Genomic DNA, 25,931 nt, shown 5'->3' on the forward strand with positions numbered 1-25,931 from the left:
AAATTTTCATTATGTGACCATGGGGATGTTGTAACATTCTCATTGCCACTTGCAACTTTGAATGATTCCTGAACGAATGGTTACAAGTTGAGGACTACCTGTACTAATTACTACCATAGGCCTTATTTTGGGGGAAAACACAGTATGTCCTTTTCGAGCCAGTTCAAGCTTATTTATCTAAATCAGGGTGTCCAACCTTGACAACTTTAAGATTTATGGAATTCTGAGAGTCCATAAGACTTAAAAATTACCAAGGTTGGACACACCTGATCTACATGAAGCCCAAGTAATTCTGTACAGTCTGTTATGTTCGTAAATCACTTTTTCTCATCACACCATGGTTAAGTTTAAAACCCATAATTGTTTCCTTTTTCTGTAATGCATGTTATGTTATAGAATAGATTCTTGTGATTGGAACAAATATCCTCATCTCCAATCTGCCTAGAGCTTTTATGAAGTCTGAATTAGTAAGCAAGAGAGAATGAAAAGATCAATAAACCATGTCTTCTGGGGAAGCCTGTCGGTTGCCATTTGCTCAACATGCTTCATGGAGTTATGGGGGGAAAAATGGAGGGCTATGCCATCTTGCACTCCTGGGGCTAAAGTGGGATTGTGATTTCTTAAATATGTAAAGATAGCAGCAGGCTTGTATTTTCCTCTAGGAATAAAATGTAATGTAATTTTTGAGTAAAGAAATGCAGTTTTCTCCTTTAAAAAACATTTCAGATACATTTTATGTGCAACATGTCTTATTTTGGGAAATTTAGTTCCTCTATTTTAATACTTCGTTTCAGACCTGTTGCTTGTGAAGGGATAGTAAATAAATTTAAGTTACACACATTGAAACCTATAAGGAAATTTGTCATAATGACTCACTAGTCCCATTCATTTTAGGTTTGATTAACTTAATCTGGATGTTACTCAGAAATTCGTGAAATAACAGGCACACATGTCATTCTAAAGTCTTACCATGTGCTTTTTATTTTGGAGTTTCTTTGGATGTTAATGTTAACTGACAATCTGCTTGCACCATTCACTGTGCAGCCCAAGTCCCAGGGTGGAAATATTACAGAGATGCAGTGAATAAAAAGTATGGAAACTTCTGTCAAAACTGTTCTTTCCACCGCACCCAATGACAACTTCTTCTGCCAATTGCAGGACAGAAATATTACTATTTCCAGGAGCTGTGACATGCAGACCCAAATATGCCTAAACTCTTCTTTCCCAACTCAATGCCTTCCAGATGTGTTTTTTGGCACCTGAAATTCCCAGGCCAGTAGACTAATTCTGAGAACTGCAGTTCCAGTCCCTCTGAAGGGCATCAAAAGGCTGGTCTAATATGTAGAGTTCCTTTCAAAATTCAGTCTTTAAATCTTGGCAGTGAGGGAGAAAGGGATACAGCTCTCTGGGATCTTCCAGAGGTCTCCAACTTTGGCAACTCTTAAACTTGATGACTTCAGTTCCTAGAATTCCTCATGCTGGCTGAGGAATTCTAGGAGTTGAAGTCCACAAGTCTTAAAAGTTGCCAAGGTTGGAGATGCCTGCATATGCTTTGAGATTTGTCTTCTCCTGGCCCAGCTGTTTTATCACCTTTATTTTTTTACCTTTATTTACCTGAAGACTTTAGCGCTTGTGTAAGCAGCTCAAACCATTAAACAAGTGGCAGACCTAGAAATCCATCAAATAAATAAATGCAGCATCCAATACACACAGAAATATATAGGCCCAGCTCCATTTGTTTTATAAGTCCTATTTCAATCAGGTTTCTAGTGGGAGTTATGATACTATTTTGTGTAATGCAATTGTAAAAGGTGTAGGGGTATTGTTAAGTGCAGTTTGTTTCGAGGAAAACCTGTTTTGGATATATCTTGGTGAGCTCTGAGAGAAAAAGAAAGGGCATCAGTAGAGATCAAATTTTGCTCTCCTTCCCCAGTGTAAACCTCCTCAGCATTTACAGGTCGAGAGAAGAAGCTGAGGAAACCAAATCCATTTGGAAAAGCACAGAAGGCCCACAGAAAGCAAATTTGGGGGAATTAATTGAAAACCAGCCTGCCTCCTGAAATCCAACTAGCCTCTGTAAGAAACACAGCTAATGGCTGATCTTGAGAAGCTAAGGAGCGTAGGTCCAGGTTAAGGCTTGGATGATAGGTCATTGAGAAGTCCCTAGTAGTTGTATGCTCAACTGGAAATTTTAAAAAATCCCCCAAGAAAGAAAGGACAATTCACATCTGATTGTGGCCAAGGGACATGTTTGTAAAGCCAGATGAAACTAAGCTTTACGCTTTGTCTTCCTTGCGGACTATGAAGAGCCATTAAAGGTTCCTGGGCTGGGCAATAATGAACGTGAGCCTCTCTAGGCACAGGATTTCCAACACCAGACTGAATTCGGTCTCTAGCAAAAGGACCAATCAAATCCTGCAACCTATTTCCAGGCCTATAGCAAAGTATTTTCGCAGAAAAAAGCCAGACCAATCGGCACAGTGACTTGGCCGGAAGGGAAAGCCTGAACTGGTGCCACCTTATCTTGTTAGCGCTGAAGGGAAGTACTTTGAATAAAAGGAGGGAAAGGACGACACAAGAGACAGTGACGATGGGTCAGCAACTCCCCACCTTAGTTGAATAAGCAGTACAAAATGTCCTCGGCTATTTTTTGTTCTTCTGTGTCTAGATCTGGCTCAGGAATTATGGAAGTTGAAGTCCACGAGTCATAAAAGAGCCAAGGTTGCCTACCCCTGATCTAGATCAAACTTTAAACTGCCAGAATGAAGCCACCTTCTTGGCTTTGTCGTTGGCCAAAAATAAGTCTATCGGTGTATGTTTCAGGTAGTCCTCGGCTTACAACCACTCATTTAGTGACTTTGAAGTTACAACAGCACTGAAAAAAATGACATGCCCAGTTTTCACACTTACAACCGTTGTACCATTCCCACGGTCACATGATCAAAATTTGGGCACTTAGCAACTGGCATATATTTATGATAGCCACACTATCCTGAGATCATGTGATTACCATTTGTAACCTTCCCAGCTGGCTTCCAGCAAGCAAGGTCAATGGGGGAAGCCAGATTCACTTAACGACCACATGATTCACTTAACAACTGCAGTGATTTGCTTCATAGCTGTGGCAAAAGTAGTAAAATAGCAAGAGCACTTAAACTTATATACCACTTCACAGTACTTTACATCCCTCTCTAAGCGGTTTACAGAGTCGGCATATGGCCCCCAACCATCTGTGTCCTCATTTTACCCACCTCAGAAGGATGGAAGGCTGAGTCAGCCTTGAGCTGGTCAGGATTAAACTGCTGGCAGTGGGTAGAATTACCTGCAATGTTGCACTTTAACCACTATGCCACCACGGCTCTTATGGGGAAAAATTCACTTAAGAACCGTGTTGCTTAGCACCAGAAATTTTGAACTCAGTTGTGGTTGTAAGTTGAGGGCTACCTGTACATTGCTCATTCCTTAAATCATCATTTTAAACCAATTCTTGTAGGCACTGATGTAATTGAGAGTTTACCCAGTGATGAAACTTAAGAATTCAATATTCTCTATTTTCCAAGTATAATGAGATTCCTGTGAAAATAGGAAAAAGGATTTGGAGTTCTTGCCCCCTCCTTCCCTCTGGGAAAGCATTTATTATGTGCAAATGACAGTTTTCTATGAATTTTTTTTTTTGCTTTGCAAGCCACCAAGCCTAGTTCCTCCCTTCTGTGAGAAAGAAGCCAGTTTTCTTTCATGCGCTGGACAACCGCTCAAATAACAGCTTAAAAACCAGAGAGAAATAAAGGAGGGGAAACCAGAGATTTCCCCAATGAAACAAAATGTAAAGCGTGTACTGCTGCCAGCAGTTACAAATGCACTTTGGATAAAAAAGGTTATTGAGAAGACCACAAACTAGAGATTAGAAGACAGCCGAACATCATGAAATAACTGCAGTTCAACCGCTGTGTTTATATCAGATCTTGGTCTTGTGGTTTTGTAAAAGAGGAACCAAGAGTAGCATTTGAGGAAAAGGCTTACTAGCGGGGGATCTCAGGGAAAGAGGAACAACTTACAATTGCTTATTTAACAGTGGTTCAAAGTTATAACAATCTTGGAAAAAACAATTTTAAAATCTGTACTCACGCTAATGACTGCTGCATCAACCCTGCGATCACGTGATTGCAGTTCAGGTGCTTGGCAACTGGCTAACACTTACAACTGGTTGCAATGTCCTGTGGTCATGGGAATTGTAATGTGCCTTTTTTTAACCAATTTCCAGCCAAAAAACACCCATTGGGGAGCTGGATTGGTTTAACGACTGTCTAATTCGCTACGTGACCAACAGAAAAAATTATCATAAAACTGGGTTTACCTCTACTTATGATCACGATGGTTTACATTTGAAATTCCTGCATTCATGTTAAGTATTCAATGAGCCTTAGAAAGAGAGAATGCAGAGCTGGATATACACTTTCAGAAACATCTACCTTCTGAGTCTCACCCAACTGCCCTAAGCCACATTCATCTGCAGAGACCCATCCTTACATCCAGATTAAACTTTAAAAATAATGCTGGATAGCTGTTTCTGAGAAAATAGGACAGCCTGCTCCAACTTGGCACTCTGTGGATCTGTTGCAACTGCAACTTCCCAGATACTATTAGGAACCTTGAGAGAAGCAGCCAGGACAAAATAGGACATGGAGTTGTCCTATACCAGATCAAACCTTTGAACCATCTAAGCTGAATCTGTCAACACTGGCAAAGTCTCATGCAGAAAGAAAAGTATTTCTTACACCTTGATACTTAAGATCCTTCATTGGAAATACCAATAAGAACTGACTAATCCTCAACTTATGACCACAACTGAGCCTGGAATTTTGGTTATAAACTCTTGCGGTCGTAAGTCAACTCACCATGTGACTAGATTCGATTTTATGACCATTTTTATGATGGCTGTTAAGTGAACCACCATAGTCATTAAACAAATCGTGTGATCATCTATCTGAATCGAGCTGGTAAATGGCAAAAAATGTCATAAACTGTGATCACATGACCACAGGATACTGCAACTGGTTGTAAATGTAAGCCAGTTGTCAAGCGCCCCAAACTGCACTTGCATGACTGCAGGGGTGGTGTGGCAGTCATAACTTTGACGACAGCTGGTAGCTTTTTTGAGTCCATCAGAACTTCGAATGGTTGCTAAACGCCCAGTCCTAAGTTGAGGACTTCCTGTACTTTGCTGAATTTGAACTTGTGCCTGCATTTGGCTGTGATCTCCCGAGAATGAGTGCATCATTTGGAAAGCATGTTGATGTGTCTGACTCATGTTCAGAGACAGAGACACCTTCAAAACCTTTTTGAGGACATCTCCCCAAGAAGTTTCCATCTGCTGCAGAGGAGATGCAAAGAGGGAGAAGATGCTCTCCAAATCTCATTCCCCTATTTTTTTTGGGGGGGGGGGCGGGTTGCAGTAGATCTAGGAATGGGGCAGGATGAGGAACCCCACCTTATTCTTTCACAGTAACTATCATACAACCAAATGGAGACACACACCCCCACAACTGTCCCCCAAAAGAAAGTCTTGAAGTCACATACAGAAAAGATAATGCAAATGAAACCGAAGATTTCTGAATTTCTCCGATGAAAGTTCCTGGATATAAACTGATCGGGACCACGCCGTTTTTCTTGTTTACCCGCTTGGCTCTTCTCCTCAATTCTTGATCAAACAGTTGCAAGACAAGAGCTGGCATTAGGTTAGGGGCAGGGGTAGGCAACCTTGGCTCTTTTATGACTCGTAGACTTCAACTCCCAGAATTCCTGAACCAGAGTCATCAAAGAGCCAAGGTTGCCTACCCCTGGGTTAGGGTATCAACAGCATACACAGGCACTGCATGTCAACGCTGCTAACATCAGATGTTCTTGCTTTGACAACATGTGGAGAGGCAGCTGTGCTTCTTTAAAACCTGTGCGTTAGTTTTTAAGAGTCAGAATTAGTTGATGCTGGGGGGAGTAGGAAGAATGTCTCTCAGGGCTGTTTTGAAAATAAGAGAAGATAAGAATTTGGCGGGTTGTTTAACAGGAGGGAAAGCTTACAATTCAAACTAATTGGAGAACGTGATTTATGACGGTTAATTAGAGGGAGGAACTGTGCTTTGATACTGTGTGCTTAGGGGAGGGGAATCCAGATTTTGGCTTGAACCTGTACTTGCCGAAGCTATGCTCTTTTGATTAAAGACTCCTTAAGGTAAACAATGCCTCCGAGGTTCTTTGAAGAATTACATCTGTCGGAACCACCCACACTGCAATGTTTACAGATGTCACAGGTTTGGGATTTGGAGTTTTTCAACCATTGCTACCATTTCTCTTTTCACCAGTTTCAGTGCAAGAGAAGAGACTCCCTGGAATGAACAGACTGTGCCCCTAGCTCAGGGGTCGGCAACCTTGGCTCTTTTATGACTCGCGGACTTCAACTCCCAGAATTCCTGAGCCAGCTATGCTGGCTCAGGAATTCTGGGAGTTGAAGTCCGCGAGTCATAAAAGAGCCAAGGTTGCCTACCCCTGCCCTAGCTACTTACATAAGGCAGCAAAGATACTTCACATCCCTTGCTATTTCATTACCTTTTCTCACCGTCAGCAGTTAGCCCAGGGGACAGTGGGGAAAATGATTAATTGTGGAGTGTTCACGCTCCAGAGGATACCCAGTGCACGGGTGGGAAAACTTAATTCTTAGTTTTAGGGCACCAAATGGAACCAAATCTGTTAGCCCCGAATCTGACTGAAATGGGAACTTTTTTCTAATTAGTAGAAAAAGCAGCATTGCCTTTATCTCCAGCCTGAATCACCACTCACCCTGCCCTGTGAGGAGGAACACAGAGTGCTGCCCAGGAAGGAGGAGGAAGTGGTAAACAGCTAGAAAAGACCCCACCAGCAGAATGAAATTGGGATCCCAAAGTTCTCAGTCCTCGTCATTGGCTTGCTTTCTTTGAAGCACCCCCTTGGGTCCGCTAGGGACAAGTGGTTTTAACAGGTCTTCCAGTCATTTTTCCAAATTCTCCTGCAACTGCCACTTCTGGGAGGGCGAAGGTGAGTTCGCTGCCTTCTCCCCATGGGTTGTCCTGTGTGTGACTCCAACAGCGGGTGAAGACTCCCTCTCTTCCCAATTTCCCCAGTGCTGGGAGGAGACACTCTTGTACTCAACAGCCATTGTCCCATCGTCTTGCTCAGTGTAGACCCGGGCCTCCAGCTGCACAGGATATGATCCTTGGCATTCCCATGTGGCTGTGATTCCTGCTGGCTCATCACCTTGCACTGCAATGTGGGGCACAAGGGGCAGCTGGGGATCAGGGGCAGCTGAGCAGCAAGACCTGTCCTCCACCCAGGAAGCTGCATGAGATCCATGCTGCCAGTCTCCAGGTTTACTCTCTGCTTGGGCCTCACCACTGGATGTAAGTTCTGGCTCGTCAAAGCTCACCTCCTGAACTGCTTCCTGCTTCTTGAAAGAGTCCCGGCGCTCAGACAAGTTCAGCCGCCGCATCACCACCACTTCGTGGTCTCGATCATAACGTTCCTCAGACCAGTCCCGAACTCGAGAAATACCAGCATCTCCCAGGGTGACCATGCCACTCTCCCTGGCACCTCCATTTCCCAAGATTGGTGTCTCCAGCATGAGCTTTCGGCTGCCAACCACTTTTTCAGCAAGACAAGTAGGGATTTTCTCTGTGGATTGGACTCGTTTGAGAAGTGGGGAACGGGAGCTGTCTGCACTGCGAGGCCGGGACACTTGACGGACCATTGTAGGCGGAGACAAGGTCTTGCCTTGGAATGTCTGGACGTTTTTTGTAAACAATGGAAGTGGTGAAGGGGATCTTTGGGGGGAGGGAGGTTGGGGGACGGAGGAGGGAGTGCAGGCCAACGGGGAGGGTGGGATGCTGCTTGTTGACTTGCGGCGCCCAACCTTGTAGCGATGACTGTTGACCTTTGGTGCCAAGCCATGTAGGGAGCTTGGTCGGATCTGTCCTGCTGGAGAAGTGGGGGTGCTGGAGGATGGGGAGGGACTCTGGGGTGAGATGGAATCTGACAAAAATAGAAGCAATTAGGAGGAACATACTGTATATACATCTGGTGGCAGAAGATACTTCTACCACCACTGACTTGCTTCATATTAAATACATACATACAAAATATGTATTTCAAACTGTTAAGTCTAGAATTAGTTTAACCTAAAAAGCCTTTAAAAGCTTGATGCATTAATACATGGCTGCAGACACCATTTCCTAATTAACCTCATGCTTAAAAGTTATTAACCCTCGTGCTTAAAAGTTTCAATAAATCAAAAACATTTTGATTAAAAAGATCCTCAAAACAATTACCATCCTACATGGCTTAGGGCCTGGATATCTTCAAGTCCATTGCTCTGAAATGAATGTACCTGTTCAGTTGGATCATGGAGAGAAACCTTGTTGAGACTCCCATCACTGAGGGAATTTTATCTAAAAAAAATCCCATGACTGGGCCTTCTCAGTGGTGGCCCCCCTTACCCTTTGTCTTGTTTTGTTCCTGTCACTTATTTTTTGTATTTGCATTGTTTTTAATGCAGTCTTTTCTCAAAACCAATTTGTAGTAGAGTAACATAGAATTTATTATTATTACATCATCATCATCATCATCATTTATATGCTGTTATTTCACAACTGGCTGAAAAAGGATTGTGTTTTTATGAATTCTCGCTTTTAATAAACCAAGGTGCCTGTATAATTTATCTTTTCAAGCAGCTGGGTTTTGTTTGTTAAGACTTTTCTACTTTGATAAAGAAGATAAATCTGTTAATAATAAGACATCAGAGTAACCTTTTGGCCAAAGTGAACAAGTAATCTGAGGAGTCCAACTTTTCTTTTCAGTAATTAATTCACAGTTAAAGCAGGAAACATTAACAAAATCTGAAGCTTTACTCTTGAATGAAAGTAATCATTCAAGCGGCAGCTTGAGAAGAGAGTCCTACAGAAGGAAGAATAGGATGTGCTGATAAAATATGGGGCAACTGGGATGTAATAGATTGATAAACATAGGTGGTAAATTTCTTAATAGATGTTATTTCCAAAAAGCTTCCCGTCAGTAACTTAGAGAAGTACAGTTAATCCTCGACTTACAACAGTTTGGTGACCTTCTGACAAGCGAAGTCAACTGGGAAGCCAGATTCACTTAACAACTGTGTCACTAATTTAACAACAGTGGCAGGAAAGGTAGTAAATGGGGCAAAACTCATTCAACAAATGTCTCACTTAGCAATAGAAGTTTTGGGCTCAATTGTGGTCGTAAATCGAGGACCGCCTGTACGGATTACTTACCTAAAGGCTAACGTGTTCCGTTTGAGTGGTAATGAAAATAAACCTGGTGGGCTGCATAACAGAATTTATTATTTTAAGAAAAAAAATAATGCCCAACCTTTATTCATCAAAACCAATGTAGCTGATTGAAGAAATCTAGAAGGAAAAAGGACTTGGTAAGAGATTCACAAGGTCCTACCTGGCACAAAATCTGGGACAGGGCTGCGGCAAGAAGCGGTAGATCCTGGGGATGAGCTGTGCGTTGGGGATCCGGGAAGACTCTCACTGGACGAGAGAGAGTGATGGAGCCCAGAGGAAAAGCTGCGGCTGGTGTGCAGAACGGATGTTTGCTTCGAGATCTTCTTGAATAGGGATTTCCGTCTAGGAAGGAGGAGGGGGGGAGGGGAAAATGACACTCACTAAGGCAGGGGTCTTCAAACTTGGCCCTTTTATGACTTGTGGACTTCAACTCCCAGAACTCCTCAGCCAGGCATGCTGGCTAATGAGTTCTGGGAGTTGAAGTCCACAAACCATAAAAGTTGAAGCAACGTTTGAAGATCCGCGCACTAAGGGTTCCAACATCTGAAGAGGCAGGCTGAGACTTACCAGAATGACAGTTGATTTGAGGTTGATTTATCAGCTTTATCTTGATAAATCACTATCCTGTGCTACTCAGCCAGTTTTAGTGTTTTATTGGGATAAGGATTACGCGAGACAGCAGGTTCAGCTTCTTGGTTTATTGAGATACACCAAGGCATAACAATGGGGTCACAGCTCCCTTATATAGTCCGCCAAATGTTGGTTCTGCCAATCCCTGGACCCGCTGCGTTCCCGCTCGATGGCTGGGCCAATCGTCTGCATTAGTTTCTGACAGCTCGGGTCCGCATGTGGAGCTGTCAACCTTGCGCCTGCGTGTTGGCTGCCGGCAATTTGACAGCTGTCAAATTGCCGCGTGCTGAACTGTCAAGGGAGATTTACCTCACGAACCTTTTCCAACTTGCTGTAACATAACTAATTAATATGTTATTAACATGTGAACACTTATAACAATAACTGATGAATACATATCACCCCTTACCCCTCCCCTGAACTGGTGCCGTTCCTCTCCCTCTGTTGTCGTGTCTTGCCCCCCCATTCGAAGTCTCGTAGATATGCTGGCGGTTGCCTTCTTCTGTTGGAGCGTCTTGGGGTTCCGACGTTCTCTTGTTCCCCTTCCCCTGGTGCTGGTTGGTAGAATGTGGGGATTTGTTGGTTTTCAGTTTGCATTTGTGGTGATGTGCGGGGCGGGGTGGGTGGTGGAATGTTTTGGGGTTGTCGCTTCCGTAATTGATCTAAATGTCTGCGGATGTTTTCGTTGAATTGGGTTTGTATAATGTAAGAAAGTGGCCCTGTTTGGTCGATTATGGTGCCTTGCAGCCATTTTGGACCTGATGCATAGTTACGGGCCCATACGGTTTGTCCAATGGAAAAAGTTCTTGATGGAAGGGGATGTTCGTTTTCAATGTTGCTTCTGTCTGGGTGCATTCTATCTAAGCGGGTGATCAGTCTTCGACCCCATCGTAGTTCTGCTGGTGATTTTCGGGTGGTGGTGCAGGGTGTGGAATGCTGGGCGAGAAGGTATTGGGAGAGTCTGCGATGCCAGTTGCCTTGAACAATTTTTCTGAGGGCGTCCTTGGTGGTTCTCACCATGACTTCAGCCATCCCGTTGGAGGAGGGGTGGAAGGGAGCTGAAGTTACGTGTTTAATAGAGTTGCCCCTCGTGAATATCTGGAATTCGCGGGATGTAAATTGGGGTCCATTGTCAGTGACAAGGGTGTCAGGGAGGCCATGTGTAGCAAAAAAACCCCGTAAAGCCTGAATTGTGTTAATAGAGGTGGTGCTATGGATTGGGGCAATTTCAAGCCATTTTGAGAAGCTATCAACAGCTATAAGGAATGTTTGCCCCTGGAACGGTCCAGCAAAGTCCAGATGGACCCTGGACCATGGGTTCTTTGTTGCCTCCCATCTGTGTGGTGTGTTTTGCGGTGGGGCTGATCTAGTTAGCTGGCAAGGGTAACAGCCTGCGACATAATTTTCTATGTTGGCATCTATTTCCGGCCACCACACATAGCTTCTAGCTAGGGCTTTCATTTTTACGATCCCAGGGTGTCCCTCGTGCAGTGTTATTACTGTCCTTTCTCTGTGCTTTTGGGGAACTACCACCCTGTTTCCCCATAGAAGGCACCCTAAGTGTGCTGAAAGTTCGTGTCTAACATAGTATGGTTTAAAATCCTCCCCTGGGCATGAGGTCGGCCATCCTGCGGAGACCCATTGGTATATTCTGCTGCATATTCTGTCGGTGGCTGTGGCTAATAAAAGCAAGAACATAAGGGGAGGAAGAAATTCTTGTGGTGAGGGGATGTATTTTTTTATTCTATTTTAAAAGACTGGAGCTCTGAGGGTTACAGGGGTGTGACTGAGTCACTGCAGCTAACTCAACAGACAAGAGTCTCATGAGATCTTACATACAGTGGTACCTTGGTACTCAACTGCTTTGAAATTTGGTACTCAGCACATTTTGATGTGAACATTTTGTCCAGGTAACGATAGTTTCTTTGGTACTCAACACACAAGCTAGAATCTGTCGCTATCTGTTGCCTTGTGACTCACTACATTATCCCTCATGAGAAAAATTTATTTGGTACTCATTTTTGGTACTCATCATGCCTCCTGGAACCAATGAATGACGAGTACTGAGGCACTACCTTACTTTATTTTCAGTATATTTAGGGATAATGTTGAAAACCCCCGCAAAAACCATCATTTTGCTGTCAGGTTGCAGGACAAATTTAGAGGGCCTTAGGGGGCTCCCAGAAAAAGTGGGATAAGGATGCTCAGGTAGCTTGTAGCTTGCCCACCCTTGTCAGAACTAGTACAGGTAGAACAAGAGATGGGCCTACTCACAAACCATGAAAGACCTTCCTTACTGGATTACAATGATGCACATAACTCATTTAAAGCACCAGGCTCCACCTAATTCCAAACTAGTCTTAATTACTTTCCTCAAGTTCAACACCAATTCTATTAACTTCTTTGCTTGATCCTGGCCACCTACCTGTCCTGGCCGTCCCGTTTGCGACTCTTCTTACACCGGCGGGCCATCCGTGTCTTGGAACTATTCTTGCGTGCAGGGCCCACTCTGATGCTAGTGTTCTCAAGGGCAGTTGTTCTCAGTGACACCTTGTTTCCACTCTGTAAGAGGGACACAATCAAGAGCTGCCGGGCCCCCCAAAAAGGCAGTATTTCAAAGGATACCTCCCCACCATTCACAGAAATGCTACGGACATTTATGGATATAACATGTCACATTACAGGTAGTTCTCGAGTCACAACCCCTTGTTTAGCGACTGCCTGAAGTTATATCAGCACTGAAAAAAGTGACTTACAACCGGTCGTCACATTTTATGACTGTTTCAGCCTGTCTGTGGACATAGGATCAAAATTTGGGCACTTGGCAACCAGCATGTATTTTTTTTTATTTTTTTTTATTTTTTAATTCCATTTATATCCCGCCCTTCTCCGAAGACTCAGGGCGGCTTACAAACTTAGCAGTTATGATGGTTGTGACGTCAAGGGGACACGAGATTGCCACCTGCAACCTTCCTGGCCAGCATCTGACAAAGGCAATGGTGGAAAGCCAGATCTGCTTAATGCAGTTTACTTAACTGCAATGATGTCATAAAATCAGGTGCAACTCAGTTAACAACCACCTTGCTTAACAATGCAAATTCTCGTCTCAACTGTGGTTGTACGTCAAGGACTACCTGTTTTAGACTAAGCAAAACAAGTGTGCTTGGAAATTACTACTTGGAACCCATTTCGTTCTGAGTTTTTCATAGATAGCTTTTGAAAGGCATATCCCATCAGCTTGTATCTCTCAGTTTTTCACCATTTGTGCTTCCTGTAATAGTATTGTCAAAGGCATTATTTGTCAGTTTTGTGATTCTCCTGTTGCATTTATAATAAACCATCTTTGTTTTATTTATCGCAATATTGACCAGGGGTGTTATTTCCGGCTGAAGGAACATACCTTCAACAACAGCTCTACGACATCCATGTGAACCAAGCCCAGGACCGACTCCCCATTCACATGAGTGATGAGATCTCCCGCTCGGAGTCCCGCGTCATGAGCTGGGCTCCCATCCTCTACATTCTGTGACAGAAATGAAAAGATAGATCGTCATCCCTGAAAACTTTTGTGAGAATCTACAAAGGGTACAGAGAAGAGCAACAAAGATGATTGGGGGACTGGAGGCTAAAACATATAGGGAACGGTTGCTGGAATTGGGTATGTGTAGTTTAACGAAGAGAAGGGTGAGGGGTGACGTCATAGCAGTGTTCCAATATCTCAGGGGCTGCGACAAAGAAGAGGGAGTCAAGCTATTCTCCAAAGCACCTGAAAGCAGGACAAGAAGCAATGGATGGAAACTAGTCAAGGAGAGAAGCAACCGAGAACCAAGGAGAAACTTCCTGACAGTTAGAACAATTAATCAGTGGAACAACCTGCCTGCAGAAGCTCCAACACTGAAAGTTTTTAAGAAGAGACTGGGCAGCCATTTGTCTGAAATGGTATAGGGTTTCCTGCCTGAGCAGGGGGTTGGACTAGATGACCTCCAAGGTCCCTTCCAACTACTACTATTACTACTACTACTACTTCTTCTTCTTCTTCTTCTTCTTCTTATTATTATTATTATTATTATTATTATTATTATTATTATTATTATTATTATTATTATTTAATCCACTTATGAATGTTTGAAAATATATGCTCATACAGGCAGATGGAGAATTAAGTATGCAAGTAGCTTTCTCTTTCATAGACTTGTCCGGTCATCTCTGTGTCCTCCACCCACCCACCCCTTCCACCTTCCACTTCACTTGCTCCCAATCCAGCAGAAAAGATGAGCACACCCAGTAAAAATCATGTTTCGTTATTTAGTTGTGCTACTTCCAACTTGGAAAAAAGTGAATCTAGGATTCTCCCTCGGTGCACAAACTATGCACTGTTCAGCCACTGGTTTGATTTTTTTTATTACCTTTATTGAAGTTTTATTATTATTTGGTAAAAACACTTTAGAGAGTGGGAAGATTTGAATTTTTTAAAAAAATGCATGTCTGTTATGGGTGAAATTATAGCCCAGGACCAAAATTTCTGCTTTAGATGTATGTTATATTAAAACCAGATTTAGAAGCATACTCAGGCCTCAGCTTTTACCAAAAGCCTGAGTTGTACACCTACTATACTTGTTCAGGTCCTCAAAAAAGAAAGAGAATTAACAGAGGTTCAACAAAAGTAGAAGTGTCCTAGGATGGAATCCATAGTGCCCTGGTGGTTTGTAAGTATTTTCTCGCTGTTTTTCTGGGGGGATCAAGCTGGAGTCTTCCTCCTTCAACCTCTTTCTTCACATCCACTAGGTAGGATGCCTGGCCTCATTTTGGGAAAGGCTGGACCACGGTAGGAGTTTAGTGGCACTGATTTTTCTGTTTTCATTTATCCTTTTGCTAAAAATTACCTGGCTAGGAATTAATGACTGTGTTTGGAAAACCTGCCAAAGATCCTTCACAAAACAAAACCTGCATTTCTGATTCTCCTCTAGAGTGTTCTTTTTCAGCAAAGTGATTTAAGGAGTAAAAGATGCTTCATGGTGATTATTAGGAGCATATAATCCTTGCATAGGGACGCGGTAGCTCAGTGGGTTAGGACGCTGAGCTTGTCGATCAGAAGGTCGGCAGTTTGGTGGGTTGAATCCCGAGTGCTGCGTAGCAGAGTGAGCGCCTGTTACTCGTCCCAGCTTCTGCCAACCTAGCAGTTTGAAAGCACGTAAAAATGCAAGTAGAAAAATAGGGACCACTACGGTGGGAAGGTAACAGCGTTCCGTGCGCCTTTGGCATCTAGTCATGCCGGCCACATGACCACGGAGACGTCCTCGGACAAGCGCTGGCTCTTCGGCTTTGAAACGGAGATGAGCACTGGCCCCTAGAGTCGGAAACAACTAGCACGCATGTGCAGGGGAACCTTTACCTTACCTATAATCCTTGCACATCTATTGCAAATCACCCACAGATTCTACCTGACAATCCCGCTTTGCTTGCTGTTCCAATTAAAGGGTTTCAGTCCCAAAGAGGGGGAATGACATTTTCTATCTGAAGCTCTCAGCATCAGTTACAGTAGAGCTCTAAGCTGAATTATCTGGTCTACAAGCCCCTCTTTAATTCTATGGCTTTTAGCAAAATCATACAAAGCAAAGTTATTTTGGGTTATTAATAAAAATACAATGGCGGGATTCATGCCTTATTGTAAGCCAAAGAACTATATTCACTCCCCATACAAGCACTAACACTTTATGACTTCACTTAACTCTCCCACATTATTAACCGTGACTTCTGTAACTTAGACAAATTTTAGGGACCTAGTTCACATATAAAGCTAGGTTGGGATGAGGCATTCATGCTAGGTCTGAATGCCTACCCTGTATCTTGTCATCTGTAAACCATGCTGCGGTACGATTTTAAACAACCCTGAACTAGATGAATACACTGTGTAGAATAGAATAGAAGAGAATAGAAGAGAATAGAATAGAATAGAAGAGAAGAGAAGAGAAGAGAAGAGAAGAGAAGAGAAGAGAAGAGAAGAGGAGATTGACCCCCTCTTCTTTGTTGCAGCACCTCAAATACTGAAATACTGCTATCGTGTCACCCGTTTCTTCTTTTCTTTAGACTAGCCAAACCCAAGACCTGCAGCCGTTCTTCATATGTTTTAGTCTCCAGGCCTTTGATCATCTTAGATGCTCTCCTCTGATTTTTTTTTCCAAAGTCTCAACGTCTTTTTTGTTCTATGGTGACCAAAATTGGTTGCAGTATTCCAGGTGTGCCCTTACTAGGGTTTTACAGTAAGATCCTATGATCCAAAATTCTTTTTCCCCTCACGTTCAATCAACCTGAAAGAAAAAAGTGTGTGCTTTTGGCTTACCCAAACCATGTGGTGCACAGTGTAAACATCGCTGTCACCCATGTAGACACGGATGGCCCTCAAGGAGAAGCCATACTTCTTCCCCGAGCTGTAGATGACAATGGGAGGTCGCAGAGTGGTGCCACCAAGCATGGAGTCCCGACTTGGAGAAGAATCACGAGATGAAGGATTGGAAGAGAGGGAGCGGGGTGAGATGGGGCTCCTGAGAACAGCCCCACTAAAGTCATCTGTTAAAAAAAAGGAAGGGGGAGGATAATGATAAGGTTGACATAATTGAATTGTTGTTGTTGATAAGTTGCAAAGTTGTGTCTGACCCATGGACAACATTCCTCCAGGCCTTCCTGTCCTCTACCATCTTCTGGAGTCCATTTAAGCTCATGCCTACTGCTTCAGTGACTCCATCCAGCCACCTCATTCTCTGTCGTCCCCTTCTTCTCTTGCCCTCAACCTTTCCCAGCATTAGGCTCTTCTCCAGTGAGTCCTTCCTTCTCACTAGGTGGCCAAAGTATTTGAGTTTCAACTTCAGGATCTGGCCTTCTAAAGAGCAGTCAGGGTTGATCTCCTCTAGGACTGACCGGTTTGATCGCCTTGCAGTCCAAGGGACTCGCAGGAGTCTTCTCCAGCACCACAGTTCAAAGGCCTCAATTCTTTGGCGCTCAGCCTTTCTTATGGTCCAACTTTCACTGCCATACATTGCAACTGGGAAGACTATAGCCTTGACTATACGCACTTTTGTTGGCAGGGTGATGTCTCTGCTTTTTAGTGTGCTGTCTAGATTTGCCATGGCTATAACTGAATTGCAGTACTACAAATCTCCAGTGGAAAAGAATCTAAGCAAGCAGTTAATGGAAATCTTTCTCTGTTTCTCTTTCTCACAGCACTTCTGTATCAATATTTCCAAAAAAGAGAAGAAAAAGAAAAAGTAAAAAAAACCAATCCGCCCCCCCCCCACACACACAACAACTCAAAGTTTGAAAACAATCCGTTACAGGTAGTTCTTGACTTACGACCACAATTGAGCCCAAAATTGCCATTGTTAAGCAAGGGAGCAGGTCAGTGAATTTTGCTCCATTTTAAGACATTTCTTGCCACCGTTGTTAAGTGAATCACTGCAGTTGTTAAGTTAGTAACAAGATTGTCAAGTGAATCTGGCTTCTTGACTGTGCTTGTCAGAGGGTCCCAATAGGTGATGACATGATCCTGGGACATTGCAACCGTCATAAATATGAACCAGTTGCCAAGCATCCAAATTCCGATCAGGTGACCAGGGGGATGCTGCAACAGTCATTAAGTGTGAAAAACAGTCATAGGTCGCTTTTTTCAGTGCCATTGTAACTTTCAATGGTCACTAAATGAATAGTTGTACATTGTATTGTCTTCATTTCGGACAACTTCAAAATGCAAAGGACACCCAGAAATTCCTAGTAGCCAAACAGTGGCCAACAGCCTTTTTCCCCAATTGACCCATGCACGCTCTGTCTCCTAAGATATCAGCAGCTATAATCCTCTAGCCCAGGGGTCCTCAACCTTGGCAACTTTAAGACTTGTGGACTTCAACTCCCAGAATTCCTCAGCCACCAAAGCTGGCTGAGGAATTCTGGGAGTTGGAAGTCCACAAGTCTTAAAGTCACCAAGGTTGAGGAGTCCTGCTCTAGCCCCATTTCACCGAAAAAGAAATACAATCAATTGTTACGATTCCTCTCCATGTAATCTTTCTAATGGTATTTTTTAAAAAATCTGACAACTTTTTTTTTATATAAGGAAGCTGCACAAAAGGCTCTCCGGCCACTCTCTTGCCATTCCTTGGTTGCATTTACAAGCTCCCATTAGGTGTTAAGGCTCTTAAAGGACTCCTAACATATCAGGAACTCAGTGTGACCACAGTGGTGTGTTTGGCCCTGCTTATCCACTTCTGCACTGCTAGAACCATTTGTGACCAGGAATTATTTGTCCCACTGACCTGAATTGATGATAAGTGATAATGCAGAAACTGAAGCTGACTTTGGCACTCTGCCACTGGAAGATGCTGGCAGCTTCCCTGCAGAATCCTTGTGGGGGGGCCATCGATAACTGCCCTCGCGATCCGAACCTCTTGAGGTGGACCTCTTAGTACCTGTGCTGTTGCTCCTGAGACGGACACGGTTCAAGCTGGCCAGATCAGCTAGAAGCAAAACAAAGGGACCGTTAGCAACCTGTAGCTTTGGGAGAGGGTATTTGACTTTGCAAGGTCCGAAGTTCCTTGCTCTCAATTTCTATGTGGGGTTGGAGAAGATCCATCTGAAATGCTGCAGAGCCACCACCAGTCACTGTAAACCAGTGTTTCACAACTTTGGCAACTTTAAGTGGCATAGAGGTCTATGCCTCTTAAAGTTGCCAAGATGGAGAAACGCTGCTGTAGACAATTTCAAGTTTGATGGACCAAAGATTTGAGTTAGTATCTGGGTTAACACAGCATGCTAAATCCTAATCCCAAATTCATCCTGTGTTCACATCACATACCATTCTCAAACCGGCAAACATGTACGTAATGGCCCGATTCTCCCCAAAATACCACTTTCGTATTCAAGGAAGTTGGGTTGCTTGGGATTCAGCATGTTGTGGGAACCAGGCCATCACATCAGGGCATTGTATTGGGATTGCTGTTTATTTCTCTAGGTTAAGAATGTTATTTGAGAATATTTGGTTAATCCAGATTGATGGTTTAGTAGGTTGTGGGAACCCTGTTGATATAAGGTAGGATCCTGCATTTTCCCACATTTATCCTGGCCCTCTTCTTCCTCTTTTATTTCCATTGATCTCTGGGGCATAGAAAAGTTCTCTCATTCTTTGTGAAGGGTCACTACTCTTTAAATTAATTAAATAACTAAACCAAGTAACCAAATAGAAAGCTCATGTTCAGAAGCAGTCTATCCCCACACATGCTAGTTGTAGAAGATAAAGTTTGAAGATTAAGAAAGATAAAAGTTCATGCAACCAGTTTGGTCTAGTGCAGTTGTGGCGAACCTTTGGCACGCATGCCAGAGGCGGCACTCAGAGCCCTCTCTGTTGGCACGTGCGCCACTGCCACCAGCAGCAGGTCCATCAGGCCGCCACCGCAACCCGGAGCAGGAGCCCCGCCCAGCACAAAGGAGGCAAAGCTCAAGTAGAGGTGGTAGAGCAGAGGTCACCAACCATTGTCAATTGGTGAACTGGAAGCATTTTACATGCGCGCATGCGCGCATGGGGCTGCGAGCACGCACTAGCCCTGCCCTGTTCTTCTGTGGTGCAGTGCCTTGTATCTGCACCCCGTGGCGCGCCGGCAGCCATTTTTGTGCCTTGCAGCACGGTGGGCCATTTTGGCGCCCCCAGTTTTTGCGTGCCAGAGGCGGCACTCACAGAGGTACCTCCCTCCCCCCCCCCGAGGGCACCACAATGTTGATGCGGCCCTGGCACTTTGTGATAAATTAAGTGGGTTTGGGGTTGCAGTTTGGGCACTCAGTCTCTAAAAGGTTCACCATCACTGGTCTAGTGGTTAAGACATCAGGCTAGAAAGCGAGAGACTATGAGTTCAAATCCCTCTTTAGCCACGAAAGACAGCTGGGTGATTTTGGGCCAGTAACTCACTCTCAGCCCAACTCACTTCACAGAATAGTTCTTGTGAGGAAAATAGGAGGAGGAAGGTGTGTTGGTTGAGTTCGCTGGCCTTGAGTTATTTGTAAAAATAATACAGGCAGGATGTGTGTGTGTGTGTGCGCGCGCGCATGTATGTGCGTGTGAATGCATGTATGCAATAGTAACGAATATCAAAACTTCACCCATATATACATGCATACATACATAAGACAGGCTTGCTTGTGACTTTATTGGCTGTCATGAAATGCAGGAGATTGGACTAAACTTGGCAAATGCTGCTGCCCTGTCGGCGTCACCCGGGATAGTATCCAGAGATATCTTGCTCTCACCTGCCAGTGCTGAGCCCTTGCTGGGTGTCCTTGGTGCTGCCATCTCAGAATCCCCAACGACAAACTTGGGGCGCTCCTTTTTGGCTGTCCCCTGGCAGGGGCTCTCATCCTCAGAGGACAAGGCAAACCTGGGCATCGCTTCCAGGCTGCAGGTGCTGCTCAGGATGCCAGGACTGCGGCTGAATTCTTGACGGAAGGAATGGATGGTGGAGCCACAGGAGGTCCAAGCACGAAGCCTGCATGAGACAGAAAAAAGATGGAGGACATCTGCAGGGAGGACAATGGAAGACTTCTTTGAAGAACAAACATATCCCCTCCATGGAGGAGAGTCCACTTCTTTCTTTTCCAGTTTGTTTATTATTTTTATTTTTATTTATTTTAATTCCATTTATATCCCGCCCTTCTCCGAAGACTCAGGGCGGCTTACAAGCTTAGCAGTAGCCTTCATTCTATGTATATGCCTGCTTATTAGGGCTTTCACACACACCCCAAGCGGCATTATTACAAAGTCAGCTTAATTGCCCCCAACAATCTGGGTCCTCATTTTACCTACCTGGGAAGGATGGAAGGCTGAGTCAACCTTGAGCCTGGTGGGATGCGAACCTGCACTAATTGCAGGCAGCTGGTGTTACTTAAGGAGGCATTAGCCCACTGCTCCACCAAGGCTCTTATGTATTAATCGAATTTATATTATCTAACTGAATGAAATAGTAACTCATTCAAAATAATTCAGTGAACTTCGAAGACTTGAATGTGTCTTTTCCCAGTCCTGCATTCTAGCTGCTACAGCACAAAGCATTCATGCAAGATGAACCATGAACAGAGTAACAAGGTCAGAACACACTTCTCCCTTTGCCTCTTCTAGTGCCAAAACCGAGCTTGCCCTTTGGAATTTTAAGGAAATGAAAGAAACTCAGAAAGTTCCATAAGATGTGCAAAGTCCTTCCACCACTCCGTTTTGAAAAGGCCAGATGTAATCCTGTCTGCTCACCTGGTCTCAGTCTTAGTTAGCCGGCTCTTCTCCTCATCTCCAGAGCTGTGTTCTCCCCTCTCAGTCCTGTCTTCTTTGTCCTCCCCGTGTCCCTGCTCAGAAGATGTGAAACCGAGGGTGGAGGAGTTAGCCAGATATTCACAACTGCTGTAAACCTGGGAAGTGGGAAAGAGAGGAGGAAGAAAAATCAGTTGGATACAGAACATACTTCTTGATACACAGCCAGCAACTGGAGACTGAAGGCTATGTTGTGATTCAGGGTTAGCCTGTGGGTTCGGCAGTTGGGTCGGACGATTCAGAGGAGGAGGAAGGGGGTGTTGGAGACCTTGCTGAGGATAGTATTGAGGCTCCGCAGAGCCCTCAGCCAGGCCCCTCCCATCTGGTCACGACGCAGACCAAGCTGTGTGAGCCTGACAGCGTGGATGAAGATGACCCACAGCTGGCCCTGTTCAAGGACGCCCGACGCAGGAGGCAGTCAATCAGGAGTAAACAGAGGAAGGCAATGGGGCACCTCGGAAGGAGGCAGAGAGAAGCCACGCCCTGTACTGTTTAAAAGGGGAATGCGTGGGAGGGCTGGTTTGCTGAAGGCAACCGTTTGAATAGCTCCTGTTTCATGGTTCATGTTTGCTCTCTTTGCTCTGTTTTATGTTAATAAATTTGGCAGGCTTAGTTCCAGCCTCTTGCCGTTTTGTAAAAGGGGTTGTCCCTGCCTCTTCTGCAGGGCCGGTAGTAGGCTGGTACAGAACAGGCTAAAACATACAAAGAATGTTTGCAGGAATTGTGTATATCACGTTTAATGAAAAGAACGACTAGGGGTGATATGATAGCAGTCTTCCAATATTTCAGGGGCTGCCACAAAGAAGAGAGGGGTCAGCCTATTCTCCAAGGAAACTGAAGGCAGGACAAGAAGCAACGGATGGAAACTAATCCTTGGTGGAGCCTTGGTGGAGCAGTGGGCTAATGCCTCCTCAAGTAACACCAGCTGCCTGCAATTATTGCAGGTTCGCATCCCACCAGGCTCAAGGTTGACTCGGCCTTCCATCCTTCCGAGGTAGGTAAAATGAGGACCCAGATTGTTGGGGGCAATAAGCTGACTTTGTAATAATGCCGCTTAATAAGCAGGTATATACATAGAATGAAGGCTATTGCTAAGCACATTGTGCTTTAGATTGTAAGCCGCCCTGAGTCTTCGGAGAAGGGCGGGATATAAATGGGATTAAAATAAATAAATAAATAAATCAAGGGGAGAAGCAACCTAGAACTAAGGAGAAACCTCCTGACAGAACAATTGATCAGTGGAACAACCTGCCTCCAGAAGTTGTGGGTGCTCCAATACTTGAGGTTTTAAAGAAGAGATTGGACAATCATTTGTCTGAAATGATACAGGGTTTCCTGCTTGAGCAGGCGGTTGGATTGGAAGACCTCCAAGGTCCCATCCAACTCTGTTATTCAGTGCTTAAAAACAGTTTTGCAATCAACAAGAATATCACCCCAACTTCCTCCTTCTCTGTGCAGTTCAAGTAATCCCCATATTCACCAGCAACGTAGCCAGAGATTTTCTGGCAAACCTCCCCAAAGAAGCCCCTTCCCAACCTTGCTGAAACGATGGGAGCAGGAAGAAAACTGACGAATCTCCGCACAGGATTCCTCATCCTGGGTTTTCTCATCGTCAGAACCCAAATGCCGATAGCGCTCTGAGCGAGCTGAAGGAAAGACAAGATTGAGGAAAAAGAATTCAGATCTCTACCAACGTTGGCCTCTTTAGGAACTGCTATAGGTGTATGGTGGCCTTCTTCAAATCCACAGTATCTAGGGACATTGGGGCTCTACCCAGTATCCCCTAGCTAGCCAACCAGTCAGCCAGTCTCTAGTTATGCTGTTTAGAAATAATGGAAACATCAATCTAGAGCAGGGGTCTCCAACTTTGGCAACTTTAAGACTTGTGGACTTCAACTCCCAGCAAAGCTGGCTGAGGAATTCTGGGAGTTGAAGTCCACAAGTCTTAAAGTTGCCAAGGCTGAGGACCCTTGATCTAGAGAGCACCAAGTTGTAGAAGACTGATATAAGCAGTGAAATAGTCCCAAGGGCAGGCCCCTATCCCAATCCTTCAGGATACCTTTAAGGGGCCCTTCTGGGATTCAGGATTGCAACTCTGTCATCCAACCAGTACAACCCTCCCCATCCTTTCTCTCTTCATCCGGGAGGCCTTACTGTCAAAGTAGCTGGTGTCATCTTCGGCCTCCAGTTGGGGGATAAACTCAGCTTTCTGCCGCAACAGCCCATTCCAGTCCAGATGGTGGAAAAAGGGATGGTGCTTCACCTCATGAGTGCCTCCTAGAGGTTGAGATGGGAAAGAAGAAAAAAATCCCTCCACTGAGAGCTGATCACTGGGGCTGGGTAGCCACAACATCTCAACTTGCACCATAGCTTCACGTCCAGGTAGTCCTTGACTTGCAACTACAGCTTAGACCAGAATTTCTAAGGTGGCTGTTAAGCGAGTCATGCTAAGCGAACCACTGTAATTGTTAGGTAAATCATGCGGTTGTTAAGCGAATCCGATTTCTTCCATTGACTTTGCCTGTCAAGAGACAGCCAGAGAAGTTGCAAAAGGGGATCACATGACCCCAGGACGCTACAAACAACATAACTACGTGCAGGTTGCAAAGTGCCCAAAATTTTGACTGTGGGAATGCTGCAATGGTTGTAAGTATGAGGACTAGTTTTTTCCAGCGGCGTTCTAACTTCAAGTGGTTGCTAAATGACTCACATCGTTATGTCAGTGACCATCTGTCAAGGATTACTTGCACTGATGCTGTTGTGATACCTGTGCCCAGCCGCTCCAGTGGGCAGTGACGCAGGAGTTGTGTGATCAAATCTTGGGCATCAGCAGGAAGAGCTTCATCCCCCTCGGGCCAAATGATTTCATCTGAAATTAAGGAAAACCAGAGCAGTTTTGGAGGGTGCTTCTTGCTGCCATACTTTCCCCTACTCCAAAACTTTTCAAAAACTTGGGAGGGGACAAGGAAATGGGATAGAGCTATTGGAGAAAGTCAAGGAAGAAGAAGGAAACTGTCTCAAAAGTTTTTATCCCGTGGCCCAAGTGGAACCTCCTTGCACAGTGGCAGAAAGATCAACTCCTGTTTGGACAATCTTTCCGTCCTTAATGTTCCTGTTCTCAGAATTTAGCTTGCCTTGGGGGTGTGATGGGGAGTGTGCTCTTTTTTGGTAGATGTAAGGTTGGAAGGGACATGGTGGCTCAGTGGGTTAGGACGCTGAGCTTGTCGATCAGAAGGTTGGCAGTTTGGCAGGTCGAATCCCGAGTGCCACGTAGCAGAGTGAGCGCCTGTTACTCATCCCAGCTTCTGCCAACCTAGCAGTTCGAAAGCACATAAAAATGCAAGTAGAAAAATAGGGACTACTACGGTGGGAAGGTAACAGCGTTCCATGCGCCTTTGGCGTCTAGTCATGCCGGCCACATGTAGATAGGCTGTTACCTTCCCACCGGAGTGGTCCCTATTTTTCTACTTGCATTTTTACGTGTTTTCGAACTGCTAGGTTGGCAGAAGCTGGGACGAGTAACAGGCGCTCACTCTGTTACGCGGCACTCGGGATTCGACCCGCCAAACCGCCGACCCTCTGATTGACAAGCTCAGCGTCCTAACCCACTGAGCCACTGCGTCCCTTTTGAAAAATTGATACAGGGATGCTATTTGTATGGTTGGGTAAGAACACCAGGATTCTGACTTCCTGCTTTATCAAGCTCTTGGTATGTTTGGGGAAATCCTGTTTGTGAGGGAAAGACAACTCCTTCATCACTCTTCTCAACTCCCAGGGCTTCATCTTTTATCATGGAAATGGCAAAGAAGCTGTTATCAGCCTCTCCCCTATTCCCTCATCGCTACTGTGACTGATGGGAATCTTCACACGGATGGTGAGGCTCAGAATCTTCACATATTCTGAAGGTGCCTTACCAGGACATTGCTATTCAGCACTGTGTCAGAAGGCGGCCAGAAAGGGTGTGTGCGTGGGGGGGGGGTCAGCAAAGTGGCAAATTTTACACTGGCATAATATTCTTTCCATTCAAGGACAAGCAGAGAACACTTCAACTCAGCCCTAAGGAAAGAGCCCTATGAAGTGGGAAGACAAACTCCTCCTCCCCCTCAGTCATGCTGAATGAAGGTCACTTGTGTCTTGCCCAGTTCACTGAGTTTATCTAGTGGATTTCTCAAAGGTTCTTTTGTTCAGCCAGGCCTCTGGGACTGGCACTGGCTTGACTTCTGCAACAAATGGGGCCCTTACTGCTTCATCGCTGGATTTCTCTAGCCCTGCAATTCATCTCCCTTCATTAAAGGAAAAGCAAACCTACCACTTATCACTTGCCCAAAGAGTTCCTCTGGGGTGTCACCGAAGAATGGGACGCAGCCGACTAGGAATTCGTAGAGTATTATACCCATGGCCCACCAGTCCACTGGCTTGCCATAGCCTTGGATCAGGATCACTTCTGGAGCAATATACTCAGGAGTACCACAGACCTGCAAAGAGATAGAAAAGAGCATTCGGCCTGTTTTTGTGAACAAGGAGGTTTCTTCTTAGGGATGGATGGGATCACTGTCTCCCCTTTAAATCCAGAACGGGCAAAATCAAGAGAGTGAGGACTCCTTCAGATGGGCTCGTGGCTTCTGATG

The 25,931-nt window shown here is 44.7% G+C and overlaps 1 protein-coding gene across 3 annotated transcripts in view; it reads right to left on the reverse strand.

Moving 5' to 3' along the window:
• Positions 1 to 800: 800 nt before the first annotated feature.
• The window catches only part of MAST3 (microtubule associated serine/threonine kinase 3), a 73,243-nt gene continuing 48,112 nt past the window's right edge, over positions 801 to 25,931 (reverse strand). Inside the window, exons 17-29 of one of the 3 annotated variants that reach the window (XR_014492899.1) lie at positions 25,613 to 25,778; positions 24,071 to 24,172; positions 23,458 to 23,580; positions 22,840 to 22,949; positions 21,247 to 21,401; positions 20,256 to 20,491; positions 18,275 to 18,475; positions 16,315 to 16,541; positions 13,375 to 13,497; positions 12,400 to 12,536; positions 9,505 to 9,686; positions 6,832 to 8,055; positions 801 to 6,013 (exon numbers count right to left, since the gene is read on the reverse strand). Coding sequence is in view for 2 of the 3 variants with exons in the window: in XM_083366080.1 (XP_083222206.1) it covers positions 7,019 to 8,055; positions 9,505 to 9,686; positions 12,400 to 12,536; positions 13,375 to 13,497; positions 16,315 to 16,541; positions 18,275 to 18,475; positions 20,256 to 20,491; positions 21,247 to 21,401; positions 22,840 to 22,949; positions 23,458 to 23,580; positions 24,071 to 24,172; positions 25,613 to 25,778 (2,799 nt within the window). In the remaining variant the exon portion in view is untranslated. Of the gene's footprint in view, positions 6,014 to 6,545; positions 8,056 to 9,504; positions 9,725 to 12,399; positions 12,537 to 13,374; positions 13,498 to 16,314; positions 16,542 to 18,274; positions 18,476 to 20,255; positions 20,492 to 21,246; positions 21,402 to 22,839; positions 22,950 to 23,457; positions 23,581 to 24,070; positions 24,173 to 25,612; positions 25,779 to 25,931 lie in introns of those variants that run through there. The other 2 variants (XM_083366080.1, XM_083366081.1) reach the window with 2 other exon arrangements.

Source organism: Vipera ursinii (assembly GCF_947247035.1).
Source record: "Vipera ursinii genome assembly, chromosome: 1".
NCBI classification, from domain to species: Eukaryota; Metazoa; Chordata; class Lepidosauria; order Squamata; family Viperidae; genus Vipera; species Vipera ursinii.